Genomic DNA, 23,246 nt, shown 5'->3' with positions numbered 1-23,246 from the left:
ACGCCTCGCGATGCGAGGCGTTGTGTGCTTGTAGATCGGCTGTTTTCACTAGTTTAGTAAATTTTTTAGATGATAAAATACAAAACGAAAGGTTTTGGACATACAAGGTTTCCACCCGATAATGACGATATACTAGTATTGTTGCTGCTCTTATACCACTATGATTACTGGGGTTGGGTGGGGGCCAGACAGTAGCCCGCCACGGGCCGCAAATGGCCCGCGGGCCGCCTATTGGGGAACCCTGCACTAGGGTTTTACTGTGTACACATACAAACATACTGATGACATGTACTGTAGCACCATGAAATGATCACTGTTGTGATCTAGAGCAGTGGTCCTCAACCTTTTCAGGCCTCAACCTTTTAAACTGGGACCCCCCCCCCCCCCCCCCCTGACGAGCATTAAGAGTTGAGGCATTACATTTTGTATAACACGGTTCTATTGTGAAAATAGCAGATCTACTACAATAGTAGATCGGCTATTTTCACAATTTCTGCCTCTAAATATTTGACAATTTGGTCAATGTTTAATTTGTCATTTTAGAGGTATTACATAGAACTTAAATTGTCACTATAGAAATGAGCAGATACCCTCTGCCTCTATACACTTAAACTTTATGTTTGTTTGTTTACTGTTGAGTGAGAAAACAATGTTACACATTAAGCCAATCATCTGGGGACCCCCCAGAATAATTTGGGACAGGTTGAGAACCACTGATCTAGAGCAGTGGTTTTCAACCAGTGGTCTGGGGGACTACCAGTGGTCCTTGAGGGGGTTCCAGGTGGTCCCCAGCTAAATTATGAAGTTGTTAACCAAATACCAACTCTTGATGGTCCGTGGCGCAAATCCGGAATAATTCATTGACCTTGATGTGAAAACCTATAAGCCTATAATGTTAATATAGAGCATAAACACTGTCCATTACTCAGCTAGTTACATTTGAGCCACTAACAGCAGCATTAGTCAGGGAATTTTAATAAAACCCTGGGAATAAATTCCTTACCAAACAATTTCTTCACCAATGTGTTCGTAAAGGTGTCTAGTAACATATCTAACAAAGATTGAAATTCAACATCCCTAGCAAAATGTTTGACAGTTAGGGTAATTCTGGGTCTCATTCACTTACTATACACTGTACTATAAAGGAAAAAAATCACTCCCAAAAATATGCTTTAAGTAGCATGTTAGGGGTCTAACTGGGTGTTTTTAATTATTCTGAATCCATTGCAAGCATTTGTTTTGCACGAAAAACATTCATTGGGCCAAAAACAGATGCAAAAAAACTATGGTTTAGTGATGAGTCATCACTTTTCACAAGGTGTATGGGGTCCATTTTTGGCCCAAGGGATGTTTTTCGTGCAAAACAAATGCTTGCAATGGATTCAGAATAATTAAAAACACCTAGTTAGACCCCTCACATCCCACTTAAAGCATATTTTTGGGAGTGATATTTTCCCTTACAGTATAGTGTATAGTAAGTGAATGAGACCCAGAATTACCCTAGCTGTCAAACATTTTGCTAGGGATGTTGAATTTCAATCTTTGTTAGATATGTTACTAGACACCTTTACGAACACATTGGTGAAGAAATTGTTTGGTAAGGAATTTATTCCCATATTCTGCTAACTTTCCCTAACTACATGCAGGCTAGGTAACACATATTTGGCAGGCTATATGGTAACACATCCTGAATGAGCACAGTTGAGCTGAGGTTAATTGGAGAACCTGATACTTGGGATAAGCAACTAAACAGAATGAACCATGTCCTGCTGATTGAAATCACAGGGGACCCGAGGGGAGTCTGAAATGCTTACTAAGTATCAGTTACTCTGTAAAAAGTGATAGTTTGTAAAATAAACTAGATATTGTCACCTTTAACTGTAAATTTAAGTGTAAATATTGTATGAAACCAAATGTTCTTAGATTTACAGTGTCGATATATATATACCAGTAATGATGCCAGCACCAACATTAACTTGATCTAAAACTAGCAATACTGTTCCTACGTAACAGTGTGGGCATAAAGATATACCCAACGGGCACTCCAACATGGAACACCATATATGGGCATAAAGATCTACCCAACGGGCACTCCACCATTACTTCTGAGACTCCTACATTCAATCCCTCAGATACTGAGGGATTGAATGGGTCTCTCTTCCTCTCTCTCCATACTCATTTCCCATGGGAAATGCATCGGGTGCTTAAAGTTAAATATTTCAAAAACCACAAAGATTTCATGTGGGTGGTGTTGTTATTTATATCAGGTCGCACTTGTTGGTGGTGATGTCACCAAGAACGCTGCTCTCTCATTGGCTAAAGGCCCTTGCCTGGTTCCAGACCATAGACCCCGCCCACTCTCAGAGTGGACTCTTTCTCTGGTCTGGAGCTGAGTACAGGAATCGGCTTTAGCAACCCAAAAATTCGGCTGCTCCAATGAGCGCGGGGGGTGGGGGGTGGGTCTAACGAATATCCAATCAGCGCAGCAGTTGAAACGATTTCAAACGAAGTTCACACACGACAGGTACACGCACACACACACACACACGCACGCGCTGAGTTCACAAGCTTTTAATGTTGATTACATGTTTCTGGTCGCAGTTCTGTGTGGAAGCAGTCACTGGCACAGAGAGAGACACACACACAAACACATACACCGCGGCCGTGCGTCGCGATCACCGTGTGTCGCGAGCACGATGCGTCGCGATCACTCGCGCGCGGTCACGCACGCGCACGCTCGCAAAGTCCCTCCCCCGTAAATCATTTAGAATAGGGCACAGCTTCAGACTAAAGCGTGAGCTGAGTCTGAAATCAGGCTATAAAGGCCCTGCCTTTGTACTGTCGGACAGTTTTGAGGAGAATAACCTTACTATATAAAGATTTGGGAGAACATACTGGTCTTCAGCGAGCCCACAATAAATGTGTTTGTAAAAAAAAATCACACCCAATGTGAAGTGAGCGGTGGTCGTGCTTGCATAACGTCTTCAGACTAGGATTTAAGTCTAGGATGTACAGGCTATGCTACACACACACGTTTTGCTATGGCAAAACGCTGTGGAAAGAGGCTACAGACACACGCACAGCCACTCTATGGAGCGGTTTACCACCGCTCAAAAAGCAGCTCAATATGGCTCCACTCTCCACATCTGCTGCAGAGAGATTAAACCCAGTTCCTCCGGGCCACTCGGGCGTTCTAACACAGTGGTTCTCAACCTGTGGGTCGGGACCCCCAGGGTGGTCGCCAAATTATTTTGGGGGGGGTCCCCAGATGATTAACTTAATGTGCAACATTGTTTTCTCACTCAACAGTAGACAGACCAACATAAAGTTTAAGTGTATAGAGGGTAAATGCACATTTCTAAAGTGACAATTTAAGGATGTTTTAACACCTCTAAAATGACAAATTAGACATTGGTCAAATTGTCAAATATTAGAGGCAGAAATTGTGAAATTAGCCGATCTACATGCTCACAACGCCTCGCAACGCGAGGCGTTGAGAGCATGTAGATCTGCTATTTTCACAATAGATCCGTGTTATACAAAATGTAATGCCTCAACTCTTAGTGCTCGGTCCCCAGTCTAAAATAGGATTATTTTGAAGGGTCGCGGCCTGAAAAAGGTTGAGAAAACGCCGTTCAAACAAACCTGTTAAGAACTCCTTGCGGACCTTGAAGGTGTCGACCAGGGGGGTGAGGATGCCCTCGATGGTGCCGAACATGCTGCCCAGGCCCAGGTTGATCAGCATGAGGAAGAACATCACGGACCAGAACGGAGAGGCCGGGAAATGTGTCATGGCCTCTGTGAACGCTATGAACGCCAGGCCCGTTCCTTGGACCGCCTGCAGAGAGGAACAGCAAGGAGGATTAAAGGAAGGAAGGGATACGGGTTGATACAGAATGGTAAATAATGTATACTGCGCCTGTCATCCAAAGCCCTTTAAAATACAGTGATGGGCAAGCTACTTGGAAAATATAGTGAGTTACACTACTAGTTACTCTTGATTAAATATAGCTCAACTACACTACAAGCTATCGCCAGAGAAATGTAGCAAGTTACACTACAAGCTACAGGACAAAAATAGCTAGCTACATCAACACTACTTTTTCTTTTTTTCCACAAAACAAATGGGCATGCAGGCAAAAAATGCTGGCAAAAAAAAAATGCTTATTATAAAACAGACTGAAACTGGAAACCTTGGAAAATGTAAGCTACATTACTACTCTTGATTAAATATAGCTCAACTACACTACAAGCTATCCCCAGATAAATGTAGCTAGTTTCCGTTACGCTACTTAGAAATGTAGTTAAGCTATGTAGCTGAGCTACTTGTAGCTAGCTACTGCCCATCACTGTTAAAATAGCACCCTGGCCAAGATATGACTTCCGCTAGGTTCCAAGATTTCTAGCGGAAGTGTGCGTTTAACGGAAGTTACGTCCTGCAGTGCGGGTCTGTTTACATTCCCTAGCGAAAAAACAAAAACAGATTGTAGCTTAACTCGCTCTTAATAGGTGTAATATTGCCTGAATCAATGTTTTAGTTTATATATTGTTTATTGTGAGCGCAACCGACGGAGCAGGAGACGTAGACACGATTTTTTTTCAGCGGGGAATACGTTTGCAGGGACACCGCACTGTGAAAAGAAGACAACTTCCGCGAATATTCAGCCCCACCTCCTAGAACGGTCTCTGCCTCATATCTTGACCAGGCTTTTCTCTTCGCAGATGAGTTAAGCCCTTTGCACACAGGACAGTTGCGTTTTTTTCGTTTGTGGCATGAATAAAACACATTGGATTTGGTGTGCAAGGCTGTGCGGAATCGGCACTGCGGATCCAAAAAGGAGTCATAAAAGGAGTGATGAGTTTTTTACCGCATGCGACAAGACGCACGAATCGAACTGGGTTCGATCGAGAAAAAAACGCACGGCGGCAGCCATTCGTCGCACGGCTAATTCGGAGCCGGTGTGCATGAGGTCATAGAGAATCATTGTTTTCTTTTCAAAAAATGATATTGTCCGTTTTATCCGTGCGGTTAAACGCGCCTGTGTGCAAAGGGCTTAAGCCTGGCTACGCGAGGCTATTAAAATAGTGGTTCTCAACCTTTTCAGGCCGCGACCCCCAAAATAATAATATTTTAACTGGGGACCCCCCCCCACCCTGACGAGCACTAAGAGTTGAGGCATTACATTTTGTACAACACGGTTCTATTGTAATAGCCGATCTACAAATAGCTGATCTACATGCTCACTTGTTAGCATGTACTGTAGATCGTCTAATTTCACATTTTCTGCCTCTAATATTTGACAATTTGGCCAATGTTTAATTTGTCATTTTAGAGGTATTAAAAAAGTCCTTAAAGTGTCACTGTAGAAATGTGCAGATACCCTCTATACACGTAAACTTTATGTTGGTTTGTTTACTGTTGAGAGAGAAAACAATGTTGCACATTAAGTTAATCATCCGGGGGGTCCCAATCCACAGGTTGAGAACCACTGCTTTACAATGTGCATTACTTTCACCCATACACAAACATTCCCCCTCTGATGGCAGACGAGACCAACAAAACTATTATTTTAGTAAATAACTAAATATGCTGCAATAGCAAATTCCACTATCAAATGCCCTATGTTTCTCATTATAAAATAGTAAGATTGCATATTTTGCTGTGGTCATCATTACCACTGTGATCAATACAGCGGTGAGGGCAGTGGCGTCAGTTCAGCAAAAGCTAGGGTATGGCAAAGATGGGAGTCCTCATGGAAAAGAGGCATTACATTTTGTATAACACGGTTCTATTGTGAAAATAGCAGATCTACATGTTCACAACGCCTCGCGCTGCGAGGCGTTGTGAGCATGTAGATCGGCTATTTTCACAATATCTGAAAAAATACGGTTTATTGGGCTGGATATGGCAGCCTGGAACGGTTTTTCAAGTGCAGCTAAACTTGGCATGTTAGTAAACGTGCCACATGAATTGCACCTGTGCAACTATGAAAGTGTGGAGAATATAATTATAATGCCTTGTTAAAGTGACCATTTTGTTAAATTTTGCATTTGTAGTTATTTTACTGTAATTTAACAACAGCACAGATAGACAAAGAGATATTCATGTATTTATATTTAAAAGTAACATTTATTTTCCCCCCTGGACCCAGGGTATGGCAGCTGCATACCCCTGCCATACCCAATTGACGCCCCTGAGTGAGGGAAAAGTGTTTAGAGAGAAAGGTGTTTTAACCACAAGTCTTCAGGTGTCCATCAACCCAGGGGCGTCAATTGGGTATGGCAGGGGTATGCAGCTGCCATACCCTGGGTCCAGGGGGGGAAAATACAAGTAACTTTTAAATATAAATCCACGAATGTCTCTTTGTCTATCTGCGCTGGTTATTATGTTGGTATGTACAGTAAAATAACTGCAAATGCAAAATTTAACAAAATGGTCACTTTAACATGGTATATTCTCCCCATCTTGACAAAATACCCAGGTTCCGCAGGTCAGCTGCACAGGAGCAATGCATTACTGTTAATTGTGGCACATTTACTAACATGCCAAGTTTAGCTGCACAACCGTTCCAGGCTGCCATATCCAGCCCAAGAAACCGTAGAAACGGGGTGAAAAATAAATAAATGTAATTCTTAAAATAAATGTATCGCGCCTGTTGCCATACCTTAGCTTTTTCTGAACTGACGCCACTGCATCAACCTGCAGTGTGTGGTGTTTCTGTTTACACTGACTATATCAGCTGTTGCTGCTCTTTGTCTGTCGTATTACTAAATCCCCCGAGGGCCAATACCCAGGGCTGTCGCACCTATAATTCTGGGCCCTGGGTACAAGGATTCGCTGCGGGGCCCCTGTGCTTTAACTATTGAAAAATAGCAGATCTACAAGCTCACAGCGCGGCACCGAGTGCCGCGCTGCGAGCTTGTAGATCTGCTATTTTTGAAAAATCATGACAATCTTTGAATTATTTCAAATCCTTCTAAGGTTTATTTTTAAAAAAAAAACCTATGTTTCGATGTCAGTGGAGCTCAAACCTTTTCATGCTGTGCAGGACCCCCAAAATGGTATGTATTTGGCCACGGACCCCCATCTCAAAATATTGAGTTCCAGGGACCCCCCAGAAGCAAAAGTTGAGTTACAAATGTTTGCTTAAAAAAATACATATATTCAAAGATTTGCACACATTTTCACGACTTTTCAAAAATAGCAGATCTACAAGCTCGCAGCGCGGCACTCGGTGCCGCGCTGTGAGCTTGTATATCTGCTATTTTTCAATAGCTAAAGTATAAAATAATTGAGGCCCCTCCAAAACCCTGGGCCCTAGTAACTCAGTCCCACCTTCCTACCCCTTGTGACGCCCCTGCCAATACCTCATCTATTATTCAAACCACTTTGGACTACATTCAATGTAACATTACAGGAATAGAAATGCACAAAAATAGCCCTCTAAAAACAGATGGGAGACAATGCTGGACTTCCTTGAAAACATCTTCGTGACTAAAGTGTTTTTTTTTTGCTTCTTTCATATGGTCTTATTATATATTAGTTATGCATTTACATGTTGCTTAAAACCTTTATCTGAATGTCTGCAGCTGTTCTATTTTTCCTTGCTTTGAGGTTTGAAACGTTATGACCCTTTAGTATAGCATACAATACAAATATCCATTGGCCATAAGGGTGACTATATACTGTATTGACTACTGTATACTAGAACACTTGGGGACAACGCAAGTCAGGAACGATGTAAGTCGTGACCCAGGGACGTGCTGGCCATTGAGAAAAGCGGGACAACTCCCAAACGTCCGGTTCATTCCCGGCCGGTCCAGGCCGGCCATTAGGAAAAAATTAAAAATAAAATGTCGGCCTTCGTTCCATTTTGGGGGCTGGGTGGCCAACAAAGTAAATCGTCACTGTCGGGCAGAAACCTTGTATCTCCAAGTTTCAAATGTGTACATTTTTTCGCTAAGCAAAGCCCTGCTTCACCATACAAGGCCGTCGCACAAAAGTAGTGAGAACAGCAGATCTACAAGCACACAACGCCTCGCTCTGCGAGGCGTTGTGTGCTTGTAGATCGGCTGTTTTCACTAGTTTAAATAATTTTTAAAATGATAAATACAAAACAAACGGTTTTGGACATACAAGATTTCCACCCAACAACGACAAAATTTAACTCATGTAATTGGCCCACTGGCTTGTCACTTATCATGATCTGAAATGGCAAATCTTTGAGTAGCTGCAGCGCTATAGAGAGAGATCTCTCTCTATAGTGCGCAATGAGGGCCTATCCAACTCTTTTTCCCGGGCTGAATCAGGGGCCCAGCACGTCCCTGTCGTGACCGATGCAAGTTTGGAATGCCTGGACAATGCGTGGACAAACACGGCAATTTTGAAGTCAATCAAGTGTCCGAGTTATACCTGGGACAGTCAAATAGACACACACACACACAGGTTTTGTAAATGTATATATAGATGTGTGGCTTGCCCACCTGCCCCCGGCAGGTAAATAAAACTTTCGGGCAGGTGAAGTTTGCTTTCAGGTTGCCCGACCGGGCAAGTGCTCATTTTCGAGGGGACGCAACCGTCTATAAACACAACACGAGATATGTCTAAAGTAAACACCTGAACGTGGCCAGCGTGCTCTGTCTTCTGGTCTGTGCAATGTAAAATAAGAGCACGGTTTAGCTATAATGTGCTGTTTTTACTGTTGCTACATTTAAAAATATAAAAGAACAAGTGTGAAACCATAGACATATTCAATCATGGCTATGTAGGTAATTGGATTTGGAGGTATTCGAGGTATGATTTTTTTTAATCGCACAACCCCAGAAAGTAAAGAAATTTGTGTTAAATTGAGCAGTAAATAAAATATTACATATAATTTTATAACAGATGATTTACTTTTCGGGCAAGTAGGCATGACCTTTGGGGCAAGTAGAAAATGACCTGTACTTGCCCGACAGGCAAGTGCCTCTGAGACCTTAGTGCAGGGTTCCCCAATAGGTGGCCCGCGGGCCATTTGTGGCCCGCGGGGGGCTACTGTCTGGCCCCCACCAACCCCAGTAATAATGGTGGTATAAGAGCAGCAACAACACTAGTATATCGTCGTTGTCGGGTGGAAAACCCGTATCTCAAAATGTGTACATTCTTTCACAAATCATACAAGGCCGTCACACAGAGATCGGCTGTTTTCACTAGTTTAAATAATTTAATAAATGATAAATGCAAAACGAACGACAACAACGATATCTGAACTGTCGCAGGAGTAGTGGGAACGCCACCGTCGCCCCCTGCAATGTTGTGGCCCTCGGCTTGGTACCCTAGACATAATTCAATGTTGTGGCCCTCTACTTGGTACCCTAGACATAATTCGGCCCTTGGGGAAAACTAATTGGGGAACCCTGCCTTAGTGTCAACCCCTGCTGTCAATATCACAACGTACTCTTACCTTGTTGAGTTCATCTTCGATGGTGCAAGAGTCCAGTCCTAGTTTTGGGTAATAGCCCTCCTTCACTCCTTTGATAACGTCCGTCATCTGCCGGTAGTCCTCTGCGCTGACGTGACTCGATAGATTGATGTGTTGGGGGATCAAGCTGGGGTTGATTTGATAAAGTCCCGTTCCTAGTAAGGCCTCAATCCTCTTAGTGTTCCTGGAAAATGGTCAGAAGAAGATCCTCAAGGTTCATGCTAATTAGGGATGGGTATCGTTCACCTTCGTTCGATACCTTTTTCGATACCTGGGAATCGATACGATACCTTTTTTTTTCGATAACATTTTTGATACTTTTTATTTGTAATCATTATTATTATTATTATTTACCCTTTTCTATAGGATATTTTACACACCACAATAGGTTATAAACGCCGTCATGGCTTACTTTAGTCTTGTTGATGTGACTACTATTACTGTTGCTATGGCTGCTTTTGTATATAAATAAGCGAGTGTTTGTCTGCAATAGAATATATTTTACAGCTAGGCTATGGTTAAGTTGTATTATTATTATTCAGAAGTATCGAAACAAGGTATCGTTTGTTTTTACGTGAACCGATACTTGTTCACTTGTAAGCTTGTAGATCGGCTATTTTCAGCACGCAACCAAGTGTAAAATCAGTCATTACGATGCCAACAAGGCCTGTCAAAATGTATTTCAGTTGACTAAATCAACTGTAGATTTAGTCAACTAAAATCGTATGATATTTAGTCGACTAAAATTAGACTAAAACTAATGCTTTTCAGGTGACTAAATTATGACTAAAACTAAAAGACATTTTAGTCAAAAGACTATATGACTAAAACTAAATCAAAATTCGCTGTCAAAAACAACACTGATACAAGACTTGTTTGTTGTCAAAGACAGTTTTTTCCCCACAGCCATACGAACTCTGAACTCCCTCAGTACCCCACTCCCTCTCCCCCGCCTCACCGTAACCAAATGTCTGTCTGTCTTGTTTTTCTTGATTCTATGTTTTATTGTTGGATGTGGTAATGTTGTATATTGTCGTTGTCGGGTGAAAACCTTGTATGTCCAAATACCGTTCGTTTTGTATTTACCATTTTGAAAATGATTTAGACTAGGTGAAAACAGCAGATCTACAAGCACACAACGCCTCGCACCGCGAGGCGTTGCGTGCTTGTAGATCGGCTGTTTTCACTACTTTTGTGCGACGGCCTTGTATGATGACGCAGGGCTGTACTTTGGGAAATAACGTACACATTTTAAACTTGGAGATACGAGGTTTCTGCCCGACAGTGACGATATATCTTCATGTATTTATGTCTTGTTCCTTGTTTTTGTCAGAGCTGAAGAGATTTCTGTACTGAAAATACCATATGTGTGGCAATAAAAAATAACTTGAACTTAAATGAGTAGGAATAGCGCGTTTCACGCTCTAAGTACATGAGTGTCAAGTGCTTTTTCGCAGACATTTTGAGTCCTTTACAGTGGTGGGAAAAGTACTCAAACGTTTTACGCTCTTGAGTAAAAGTACAAAAGTATTGGTATCAAATGTATTTAAGCACCAAAAGTAACAAGTACTCATTTTACAGAATGTCCCGTTTCAATTGTAAAAACGTCTTTTGAAAATAGCAGATCTACAAGCTCAGCTTGTCGATCGGCTATTTTCAAATGTCTAAAGGGCTGAAGTGGTTAATGTATATTTTTGTAATAATAATCCAAATCTACAAAGTAGTATAACTAACGTTTAATAAAAGTATAATATCTGCCTCTGATATGTAGTGGAGTATATCGTCACTGTCGGGCAGAAACATCGTATCTCCAAGTTTCAAACGTGTATGTTTTTTCGCAAAGTAAAGCCCTGCTTCATCATACAAGGCCGTCGCACAAAGGTAGTGAAAACAGCAGATCTACAAGCGGTGCGAGGCGTTGTGTGCTTGTAGATCGGCTGTTTTCACTAGTTTAAATCATTTTTTAAATGATAAACGCAAAATGAACGGTTTTGGACATACAAGGTTTTCACCCGACAACGACGATAAGTAAAAATTCTAAGTACCCCACATACCTCAAAATTTAAAAAAAATAAATAAAAGAAAAAACTTTTATTGTCTAATCGGGCTTTTATGAACACCCTGAACAGTCCTAACCCTCTACAATGGGTGTGTATGGGGAGGGGCCCTGGAGGAGGAGGACTGATGACATTTACATCAAATATCTAAATATTGAATCAAGCAAATTAAAAACTGTTCAGGGTGTTCATAAATTAGATTGATAAAATGACCAATGACCAAAAGTTTTTTTGAATGTGAAATATAGTAGTGTAAATGTGTAAATGTATTTGTGCCATGACTGTACTTGTGTAAATTACACCACTGGTCCTTTACGCTCACGTTCCGTAAATCTACGTAGCTGAACACATTCGCACTGACTGGTAGGGCTGTCACAATTACTACATAATCGTCTAATCGTGATTTTTGGACATAATCGTGATTATTTTTCATGATCGTCATAATCGTTTCCATGTTGAAAAATTTTCATATATTTAAATAAAAGGTCAAAAATAGTGGAAATAGCCGATCTACAAGCTCACAACGCGTCGCATCGCGGCGCGTTGTGAGCTTGTAGATCGGCTATTTCCACTATCAATGTTCTTTTTTAAGTATAAAGTTGTCAAATATGTCAGTAATTATGTGTCATATCTACCATGTGCAACTTAAAAGCAGAAATGTAATTGTCAACGACAAAAACACAATCAAATCGTTAATCGCAATTGTTTGAGTGACAAATAAAATGTAAAATGTCCTAATCGTGACAGCCCTAACTGACTGCACTACAGACTCGAGAGCAGGAAAGAGTATATACTCACAGAGTGACACACTTCATGTTCATGATGTTGGCTTTGAAGCCGAGCACGGCGAAGACCACCAGCGTGGCGAGCACGGAGGTGAAGAAGTTGATCAGGGACACCAGCACGGCGTCAAAGTGACAGTTGTTGTCCCGCTTGTTGTAGCTGGAGAAGGCAATGACGCCGCCGAAGCCCAGGCCCAGTGCAAAGAAGACCTGCGTGGCCGCCTCGCGCCACACCTTGGGCTCCAACATGACATCCAGCTAGAGCGGAGAGAAGAGCAGGACAGGACATTCAGTCTCTGAGTAACCCCTTTCCCTTGTCTTTCCATTTTGAATCCTTTATTTTAAAGACCCAGTGAAATGAAAAATACGTTTTTCACACTTTTAGAGCTTATCCGTGGTAATCATATGGGCATTCCTAACACTAGATGCCAAAAAAAATGAAAATAAAATTGTGTATAGTTATATCAAAGGTCCCTAAATAGGCTATTCTTAATTACTTCCTGTGAACAGAAATTCAAAAAGTGATGACATAGACAGGTCCGCTTGCATATAAATGAACCTTTGATTACATTCACCTGTTTGTTTCCCATTGCTGGCTCCCATTACTCCCATTACTCAGATTTTAAATCCCATCGCCTGAAGGGCTGGTCCCCTCGGATTGGTTCAGAAACACACAGGCTTCCTTTTCAAACTGAAACTTCAAAATAAAATACCCAAAATAGTCATTTAATTGAAATGAAATGACTATTTTGGGTATTTTATTTTGAAGCCTGTGTGTTTCTGAACCAATCCGAGGGGACCAGCCCTTCAGGCGATGGGATTTAAAATCTGAGTAATGGGAGTAATGGGAGCCAGCAATGGGAAACAGGTGAATGTAATCAAAGGTTCATTGATATTCAAAAAGTCTATCTATGTCATCACACAGCACATTTCTGTTCACAGGAAATAATTAAGAATGGCCTATTTAGGGACCTTTGATATAAAAATACACAAAAAGTGTTTCTTTTCTATTTTTTTGGCATCTAGTGTTAGGAATGCCCATATGATTACCACGGATAAGCTCTAAAAGTGTGAAAACCGTATTTTTCATTTCACTGGGTCTTTAATGTGTAACATAGTAAATGTCCTCTGTTTATCAATGTGTGTAGACGTTTTTCCACTCTCAGAGTTAAATGAACACATAATGACAGAATGGTTTACAGCAGGGTTCCCCAATAGGCGGCCCGCGGGCCATTTGCGGCCCGCGGGTGGCTACTGTCTGGCCCCCACCGACCACAGTAGTAATGGTGGTATAAGAGCAGCAACAACACAAGTATATCGTCGTTGTCGGGTGGAAATCTCGTATCTCCAAATTGGTACGTTCTTTCGAAAATCATACAAGGCCGTCGCACAAAAGTAGTGAAAACAGCAGATCTACAAGCACACAACGCCTCGCACCGCGAGGCGTTGTGTGCTTGTAGATCGGCTGTTTTCACTAGTTTAAATCATTTTTAAAATGATAAATGCAAAACGAACGGTTTTGGACAAACAAGATTTTCACCCGACAACGACAATATCTGAACTGTCACTGGAGTAGCGGGAACGCCACCGTCGCCCCCTGCAATGTTGTGGCCCTCGGCTTGGTACCCTAGACATAATTCGGCCCTTGGGGAAAACTAATCGGGGGAACCCTGGTTTACAGTATGTGAAAGCAGAGACCGTACCTTTGGAGTGAACATGTGCCGGATGCCATCTATGGACCCCTTGAGGAGAAGAGCCCGCACCAGGAAGCAGATCAGTACGACGTACGGGAACAGGGAACTGAAGTACATCACCTGCAGCCAATGAGAACAGCTCATTACACACTATACTATCACATGGCCTGCAGTCGATGAGAACAGCATGGCTCACTACACAGTCATGTTTAAGTTTACAGCACTTTTTTAATATAATATCTTTGTTAGGGCTATGGTTCCTATTATTCTAGATAAAAGAACAAGATGATGCGCATGTCCTTTCCAAGTGCTGGTGCTGGGCTCAGGTCGACATGAGATTAAAAAGAATAGAGGTCCGCACACAGCTCAATGCTCCACAGTGTGTTTATTTAAAACATGAAGTTAGACGACGTTTCGGCCATCAGCTGGCCTTCATCAGGTGGTGAAGGCCAGCTGATGGCCGAAGCGTCGCCTAACTTTATGCTTTAAATAAACACACTGTGGAGCATTGAGCTGTGTGCGGACCTCTATGCTTTCTAATCCTATTATTCTAGAGCCTCAAGGTCCTTCGAATGGTTATCTCCATTCCAGAGTCCTGTATGAAGAAGGAACTTAGCAAATCGGTATGTATGTATAACATTTGAAGAGGATCAGCCAGAAAGATTGTACATTGGCTACTGAATGTGTACTACAGAGTCAGGCAGGGACGTGCAGAGAATGTTAGAGAGGCTGGGGCTGAAATTTCTAAAAGGGCCTTTTGGTGAAACTATAGCCGACCTCCAAGCGGTACTTGATACGACACTAAACTAAGCATAATCAAGTGAATACTGTAGATGAGGTGTACGCCATGTATTTCTACACAGAGAGGTCAATTCTTTCAACTTCAAGATGCTGCATTCAAGATCAGGAGAGTTTACTTTGGGCAAGGCAATTCTCGTGAATGCTGCCTTCAGGTATGGCATGGAAGGGCATTTGCATTTCTTTCACCATAGTAAAAACTGCATTCATGGTCTGCAGAGGGCACTTTTTACAGACGAGTAAAAGGGCAGGGGCTCAAGAAGCCCCCTTTCATGTCTATGTGTACACGTGCCTAGTAGGGCATTCACGAATAGTGATTTTTAGTATTCGAATTATTCGACTTCAAAGTATTCGAATAGTCGAATATTCGACAGGACTGGCCAAATTGTCAAATATTAAGTAATTAGAGGCGAACCTTGCGAAAATAGCAGATCTACATGCTCACAACGCCTCGCGTTGCGAGGCGTTGTGAGCATGTAGATCTGCTATTTTCACAATAGTTATCTGCGGAACCGAGGCACATTAAATGTAATACCTACAATTCCAAGTGCTTGTCAGGGTGGGGGTCCCCAGTTCAAATATGTTTATTTTGGGGGTCACAGCCTAAAAAGATTTGAGAACCCCTGGTATAGAGCATTAACAAATTAATCTACCAGGGCCATTGACAACTCATTCTTATGAATTCCTTTCTAGCCAAGCTTTATAAACTATATATATATATATATATATATTTTTTTTTTAAAGAGAATAAAAAAATAAAATAATAAGCGAATATTCGACTTCGGTGAACAACGTCGAATAGTGACTTTGATATTCGAATATTGGAATAGTTGGTGAATGCCCGCCTAGTGCCTAGTACAGCTATGTGTGCTACAGAGTCAGGGCTTATGAGGAGGCACCACTCAGGTGCTTCTGCTGCCAGGAGGTGCATGTGGCTGCAGTGTGCAGAGAGGAGACCGCACATGTGGGAAGAAAGAGAAGGCAGCGTGAAAGAACAGCGAGAACCTGCCAAATCCACTAACTGTCAAGGAAACACATCATGCAGGAGCGCAATGTCCTGAGAGAATCATGGAAGACAACGTGAAAGGGATCAGGAAAGAAAAGAGAATGTGGTATGGTGGAAGCAGTGAAGAGACCAGAGGGGCATGAAACCAGTGTTGATTTTGTCGACTAAAACTATGACGAAAAATGTTTGTCGACTGCGTTTTTTTCACTGACGAAAACTAAATAAAAACTAAGCTGTGATGACTAAAACTAAGACTAAATATATTGACAATTTCGTCAACAAAATAAAAACTAGACTAAAACATTAGAGGAGAAGAGAGTCATTTTATGTTTGGTTGCTCTCTGGTGTTGCGTGCTGAAAATAGCCGATCTACAAGCTCACAACGCGTCGCAGCACGCAACCAAGTGTAAAATCAGTCATTACAATGCCATCAAGGCCTGTCAAAATACATTTCAGTTGACTAAATCAACTGTATATTTAGTCTTATGAAATCTTATGATATTTAGTCTACTAAAATTAGACTAAAACCAAACCTTTTCAGGTGACTAAATTATGACTAAAACAAAATTATATTTTATTCAAAAGACTGACTAAAACTAAATCAAAATTTGCTGTCAAAAACAACATTGAATGAAACCCAAGTGGCAGTGCAAAATAAACCAGAGGAAAAAGGGAACCCTGCTGTCCCAAATATCGGCCGTGGACAAGAAGTGATCCCTGTTTTTCATAGCTATGGTTATAAACTGTGCAGTAGAAACTCAGAGTATGTCAGAAAGGATAAATATGAAACTGGATGCAGCCACAAGGTTCCTGGATGTCGTGGATATTAGTGGAGACCTGTATGACATTCTGAATGACATTCTGGGAGAGGGTTTTGCCCCAACTCAGACAATAAGTGTCTTGAGCCATAGAACGTACATTGTGGCCAAAGGGATATTTTGGGTGGGACACTGTAAACACAGTAGTTTGCACAGACACTAATAATGTGGTAGAAAGTACTTTATACTGTAGGTGGCGGTAATGCACAACCGACAATAAACCCCAATAGAATAAGGTCTATATTTTGACTGGGTAAGTTGTTGCGACTGTGAGGTCGCAGTTACTATCAAAACCTCCACCGGCTGTCTGTCAGTCTGTCTGTCACGTCACGTCACACTTTTGCCCCTACTAATATCTTCGCCACCGTTGCCCCTATCCATGCCAAACTTTGCACACACACTCCTTGGATGACAAACCACAACCCCCGCCCCTGATTTCTCACATGCCCCTCTTATAGCGCCACCATGAGGTTGCTTTTTGCTGACTCTTATCTACGGCACCGTTGCCCCTATCCATGCCAAACTTTGCACACACACTCCTTGGCTGGCAAACCACAACCACCGCCCCTGATTTCTCACATGCCCCATAGCGGTTGCTTTTTGCAGACAACCTGACGGTCACTTATCTCCCGATTAGGGAGTCTTACTGGAGTTATTTTGCTATTGTATTTGCTGTCATTTTTGTAACATTTTGTAATATCTGGAATGTGTTGAGAGGTAACCAGATGTTTCGAGTTTTATTTATGTGAGGCTAATTGTCGGAAGGAGGACAATCCTTTCATATTTTTTCCCCCACCCATGGCATATTTTATTTTTGAGAATGGGTTGTATCAATGATTCTATGTCGAGTCATGTGAAATGGTAGGGTAAAGGGTGTATTATAATAGGTCATCATGAATTAATTTCACTTTGCTGTTTGCTGTGTTTACTTATTTACTTCATTTTTTGTGTATTGGTATTATTTTCCCTTTTTTGTTTGCCGTGTAGGTTTTTGTTATGTTATGCCCTGAAGCCTTTGTCCCTCTTATCACATAGTTGCTCAGTTTTTAGTCATGGTAATAACACCACCTTTCCCGTTTTTATTTTAATCAGACTTATTAGTACATAAATGTTATACTGCCTGCCTTTGTGGTTTTAATTGCTGTTGAATAAACTTTTGACTCTGGTTCTTCCCAAACTGTGGAACGAATTCCCCATTCATTGCAGTTAGAACTGCAGACTCACTCCCAATCTTCCGACGTAATCTGAAGACGCACCTCTTCAGACGCTACCTTAGCCCGTAGCACTTGCCCTAACCTTGACGACCTTGCAGGCTTATGTACAGGCTGAAATTTAGCCAGCGTGTTATGTGGACTGGCCAGGGTCATTTAGACCCAGGGAAATGCTGGGCCCCTGATTCAGCCCGGGAAAAAGAGTTGGAGAGGCCCTCATGTGACAAGCCAGTGGGCCAATTACGTGAGTTATATTTCGTCGTTGTCGGGTGGAAACCTTGTATGTCCAAAACCGTTTGTTTTGTATTTATCATTTTAAAAATGATTTAAACTAGTGAAAACAGCCGATCTAGAAGCACACAACGCCTCGCGGTGTGCTTGTAGATCTGCTGTTTTCACTACTTTTGTGCGACGGCCTTGTATGATGAAGCAGGGCTTTGCGAAATAATAAAATAACCAAAATGGAACGAAGGCCGACATTTAATTTTTAATTTTTTCCTAATGGCCGGCCTGGACCGGCCAGGAATGGGCCGGCCTGGACCGGCCAGGAATGAACCGGCCGTCCGGGAGTTGTCCCGCTTTTCCCAATGGCCAGCACGTCCCTGTTTAGACCTGACATCCTTTAGTGTGTATAGTTTCAAATCAATGTACTTTAATATATATGATACTGTTTAGACTGATGATGGGTTCTTGGTTTACCTATGATCCCAGATTACCATTTCTATGCATTTGACGCATTACCTCGTATTTACCTGCTTACTGTAAACTCTGGATTGAGAGCATCTGCTAAATGCCTAAGTTGCAAATTGAACGATACAGTTATATTATACAGAAAGTTATGTTTAATAGTTATAGCAGTTATTATAGTTCAGTAGTTCTTGTTCGTTATAGTAGTGATTGGAGTGGAGGGCCCTTTTTCGACCATGAAAACGGTGTCACTCACATCCAGGGGCGTCACACCAAATTCTGGGCCCTGGGTACAAGGATTCACTGCGGGCCCCCCATGATTGTTAACTATTGAAAAATAGCAGATATACAAGCTCACAGCGCGGCACCGAGTGCCGCGCGGTGAGCTTGTAGATCTGCTATTTTTGAAAAATTGTGAAAATGTGTGCAATATAATAAACCTATGTTTCCATGTCAGTGACCCCCAAGATGATATGTATTTGGCCACGGACCCCCATCTCAAAATATCTAGTTCCAGGGACCCCCCAGAAGCAAAATTTGAGTTACAAAGATTTGCACACATTTTCACGACTTTAAAGAAATAGCAGATCTACAAGCTCGCCGCGCGGTGAGCTTGTAGATCTGCTATTTTTGAAAAATTGTGAAAATGTGTGCAATATAATAAACCTATGTTTCCATGTCAGTGACCCCCAAGATGATATGTATTTGGCCACGGACCCCATCTCAAAATATCTAGTTCCAGGGACCCCCCCAGAAGCAAAATTTGAGTTACAAAGATTTGCACACATTTTCACGACTTTAAAGAAATAGCAGATCTACAAGCTCGCAGCGCGGCACTCGGTGCCGCACTGTGAGCTTGTATATCTGCTATTTTTCAATAGCTAAAGTTACTAGGGCCCCTCCACCTTGGGCCCTAGTAACTCCCCACCCCCTTTGTGATGCTCACATCACTAGCAGAGCCCACACAAGCACTTACTTTTGTCCCATTACTGTGCTACAGCTTGACAGTGGGCCTCATTTCTTTATGCACACTGCTATGGAGTATTATCTCAGGATCTCTCCTGGGTTGGTGAGGTGGCATTGTAAGACATAGGAGGAGCGGGGGCGGGGGGGGGGGGGGGGGGGGGGGGGGTGAGTCAACCCACCCCCACTCACACACACTGACACTCTCTGACAAGAGGGTTTATGGGCTTTGGTAACGGGGTGTGGATTCAGACGATGGGGGATGTTTAGGGGTTGAGTCATCATGAGCAGAGCTGATGATTCAGATGTGGTGTTCCTGATGTGGTCTTTGAAAAGCTTAACATTGTGTCTTTTATGCCCATACATGGAGATCCCTGTCTGAAGTTCTGAACCAGCCACACAGATATGGACTGTCTTCCTCCATATATGGGCATCCCATATGAAGTCCTGTTAGATGTGGGCTTAATATTGATGACATCAGGGATCCCCATATATGAGCATAAAAGGGATTCTGTAAGAGTGGTTCCCATGACATCACAGTGATGTCAAAGTGTGACCGTAAACCAAACCCATAGACCGTAAAAAAGTGTACACGTACAGACAGACAGACAGACAGACAGACAGACAGACAGACAGAGTCAGCATGTGCTGTTTCACATACTAAACTGCGACCTTCGGTCGCAATCATGCATGTACTGCTAAACTTCTAAAAGCAGAAAAGGTGTCCGAGCCATTGAACAACCTAAACAATGTTTTGCTCAATCTCAGTGATATCACAGACTAGTATTGTCATGTCGGTCTGCTGTAACTGTTCTGCAATCTGACGCAATCTCTGTGCTATTCTGGACGAGCTCGTGGCAACGCAGCAACCTGGTTTTGGATGATGGATCATGCCAGCGGGGCGGGTAAGGATGGGTGCGTCCAGGGGGGCGTCACACCAAATTCTGGGCCCTGGGTACAAGGATTAACTCCGGGCCCCCCATGAATGTTAACTATTGAAAAATAGCAGATATACAAGCGGTGCCGCGCTGTGAGCTTGTAGATCTGCTATTTTTGAAAAAATGTGAAAACGTGTGCAAGAAACCTATGTTTCCATGTCAGCGGTGCTCAAACCTTTTCATGTCAAGGACCCCCAAGATGATATGTATTTGGTCACGGACCCCCATCTCAAAATATTCAGTTCCAGGGACACATTTCCACGACTTTTCAAAAATAGCAGATCTACAAGCTCGCAGCGCGGCACTCGGTGCCGCGCTGTGAGCTTGTATATCTGCTATTTTTCAATAGCTAAAGTTACTAGGGCCCCTCCACCTTGGGCCCTAGTAACTCAGTCCCACTCCCCCCCCCCCCCCCCCCCCCCCCTTGTGACGCCCCTGGGTGCGTCATGGCAGAGAGCAGGGATCAGCTGTCCCAGACCCTAGATAGGTATATAGAGCCTTGTTCATATTCACAAATCCAGATGAACCTGGTTAACACAACTACTGCCTCTTAATCTGAAGGTTTGCTTGGTGCCTCGGTGCCACGCCGTTTCCTCCATAGGCTGCCGCTATTATTTTGAAGGGCCGGAAGGGGGTTGTTTTTGTTTTTTTGGATTATCACTTGACGGCAACGATTACGTCATCTAGTCACATGACAGTGTGAGCCCAGAAGAGAACATGGCTGCGCCCAGCTTTTGTGTAACAGTATGGAGAGTGGAGACCATCCTTTGTATAAGAATGTCCCTTTTGGAGAAAATGAAGGCTCTTTATGGGCCTCTCAATGGATTTACTATGGAGGACGTTAACTTCGTGTGCACGCCCGACGTGCGTTGTAAACAAATCGCGGACATTACCGATGCGGGCGGGACCGGAGCGACGTACAGTAAGTAATAATATCTTTACTGTATATACAGTAAGCTTGACAGTCCTCGCCGTCAACGGCGCCATGGTATTAACCCTTTCACTGACGGTGAGCGTCGTCAAGGGCAGCAGAACAGTTAAGAATGTGGGAGCAACGTGACATGAAAATTCTGTGCCGGGTTGGATTTTTCAGTTTAAAATTCCATGATTAATTGCCATTGCTCCAGTGAATGTTGTTTATTCAGGGATTGATGCTCAACCTGAAATGAAAATTAAATCTCATGATCAATCAATCAGTCTCAAGCATCGTCTAATCTTACTACTATAATTGGAGAGGCGGCCGAGCCTTTATTGTTCCGGGGATGGCCAGCGCAGGATCACTCAAATTCAACTGGGTTTTTCGCTCAGTGGTCTGGCCATAGCATAGGCTTCCTTCCCCACCTTGAAAGGACTTACACAATGTTTAACATGCCCCATATCAAATCATCATATCAGATTTTTGCAGCAGATTTGAGCAGTTAATTCAGTGGACTTTTTCCTGTAAACCCAAAATTCCATTAAGTTCAATCAACTTTTTTCCTGTAACCTTTTCAGTAATACCAAAAGCCTTGGTATTAAAACGCTTAAAACTCATAAATAGCACCACTCACTTCACACTAGGTGTGATTTCTTTCTCTATCCTGGGACTGAACATGTGTATTCCATGTCTGAAAAACCTCATAACATAATTAAGAACAACACAACCTTGGTCAAAACAAGGCTAAGAAGACTGATAAGTAGTTATCTGTTCCTCTGCAGCTTCTCTCCAACAAGCTATAAAAGCTATTTTTATTTTTGGCATTAGATAGCATGTTATCTTTGCTAAGGTCATGTACTGAGAATTACACTGTTATCTCTGTAACAAATGATACAACATTTTCAAGATGGCTTTTGCAGAGATTATAGAATATAGACAATAACTCACAATGAAAATCTTACTGATTTAATCATGTGCCACTGTACTCATCTTACATAACTATTGATATGTCTGTGCAATATAACTTAACCTACTGAGGAATTTGTGATGGTCTTTCATTTAAGCATAACAGGTTGTTTCAACCATGTGCCAGCGTGATTGGTTTTTCTCTCTCACGGCCATAAACCAAAAATGTCTTCTTTTCACCACATTCTTGACAAATCAAGCCAAGAAAAAGAGTGCGCGGAACCATGGCAACCAAAAAGAAAAAAAAAAAGAAAAAAACGGTTGGTTTCACAGCCACCCATACAGAGCATTGGGAGAGAAGAGAATGCAGATCACAGTAGGGATATTCCATGGAAGAGGCTTTTGTGAGCATGGGTGGATAGGCCATTAATATTCTTTTGAATGGCACAGCTCTGATTAAGCTTCAAAGGCATTAGACACCACTGGCCCCTTCGGTGAAGTGAGAGAAAAAAAAGTTCACTTCTGCTTCCACTCTGCCAACTGAAAAGGCCATGTAGACAGAAAGGCTGGCTGGTAGAGGTCCATCTGGCCTTTACAGTACAACTAACCACCAGCCTGGGTGGCTTTTGTCTTTCTGCACGAGTGATGGGCTAATCGGTTCACTTTACTGCAGGAGTAGCTACTATAGGGTTTGTCAGACACATTTGTAAATTATTTCATGAATTCATAATACACACAGTAAAATACTCAAAGTTAGTTTAGTTAGTTTGAGTTGGAACAGAAAAGAAAGAAGAAATCCCAAATGGATGTTAACACTGGGGATTCCGGAATTTAAAGTTGTACTATGTAACTTTTTTTATAAAACAAATCTTAAAATTCTCCTAACTATTAAATCACAAAAGTTTTAGAAGATCCGCGCCGTGAATTTCAGCCTGTAAAGCCTTCTCTATATGTAAACTGAGATCCTTGCCGTGGACCGGATCTCGCGCCAAAATTGCGTCATCACACT

General features: G+C 42.3%; 1 protein-coding gene across 1 annotated transcript in view; it reads right to left on the bottom strand.

Annotated features, from left to right (window-relative positions):
• The window catches only part of slc6a15 (solute carrier family 6 member 15), a gene marked incomplete at its 3' end in the record, with an annotated part of 64,808 nt that overhangs the window by 10,192 nt on the left and 31,370 nt on the right, over positions 1-23,246 (bottom strand). Inside the window, exons 6-9 of the mRNA XM_080736063.1 lie at positions 14,004-14,114; positions 12,317-12,558; positions 9,444-9,645; positions 3,646-3,838 (exon numbers count right to left, since the gene is read on the bottom strand). Coding sequence (XP_080592189.1) covers positions 3,646-3,838; positions 9,444-9,645; positions 12,317-12,558; positions 14,004-14,114 — 748 coding nt within the window. The remainder of the gene's footprint in view (positions 1-3,645; positions 3,839-9,443; positions 9,646-12,316; positions 12,559-14,003; positions 14,115-23,246) is intronic.

This window comes from Nannobrachium achirus (assembly GCF_963921795.1).
Source record: "Nannobrachium achirus genome assembly, chromosome: 11".
Classification (NCBI taxonomy): domain Eukaryota; kingdom Metazoa; phylum Chordata; class Actinopteri; order Myctophiformes; family Myctophidae; genus Nannobrachium; species Nannobrachium achirus.
This window is presented reverse-complemented; position numbering and strand designations above follow the sequence as displayed.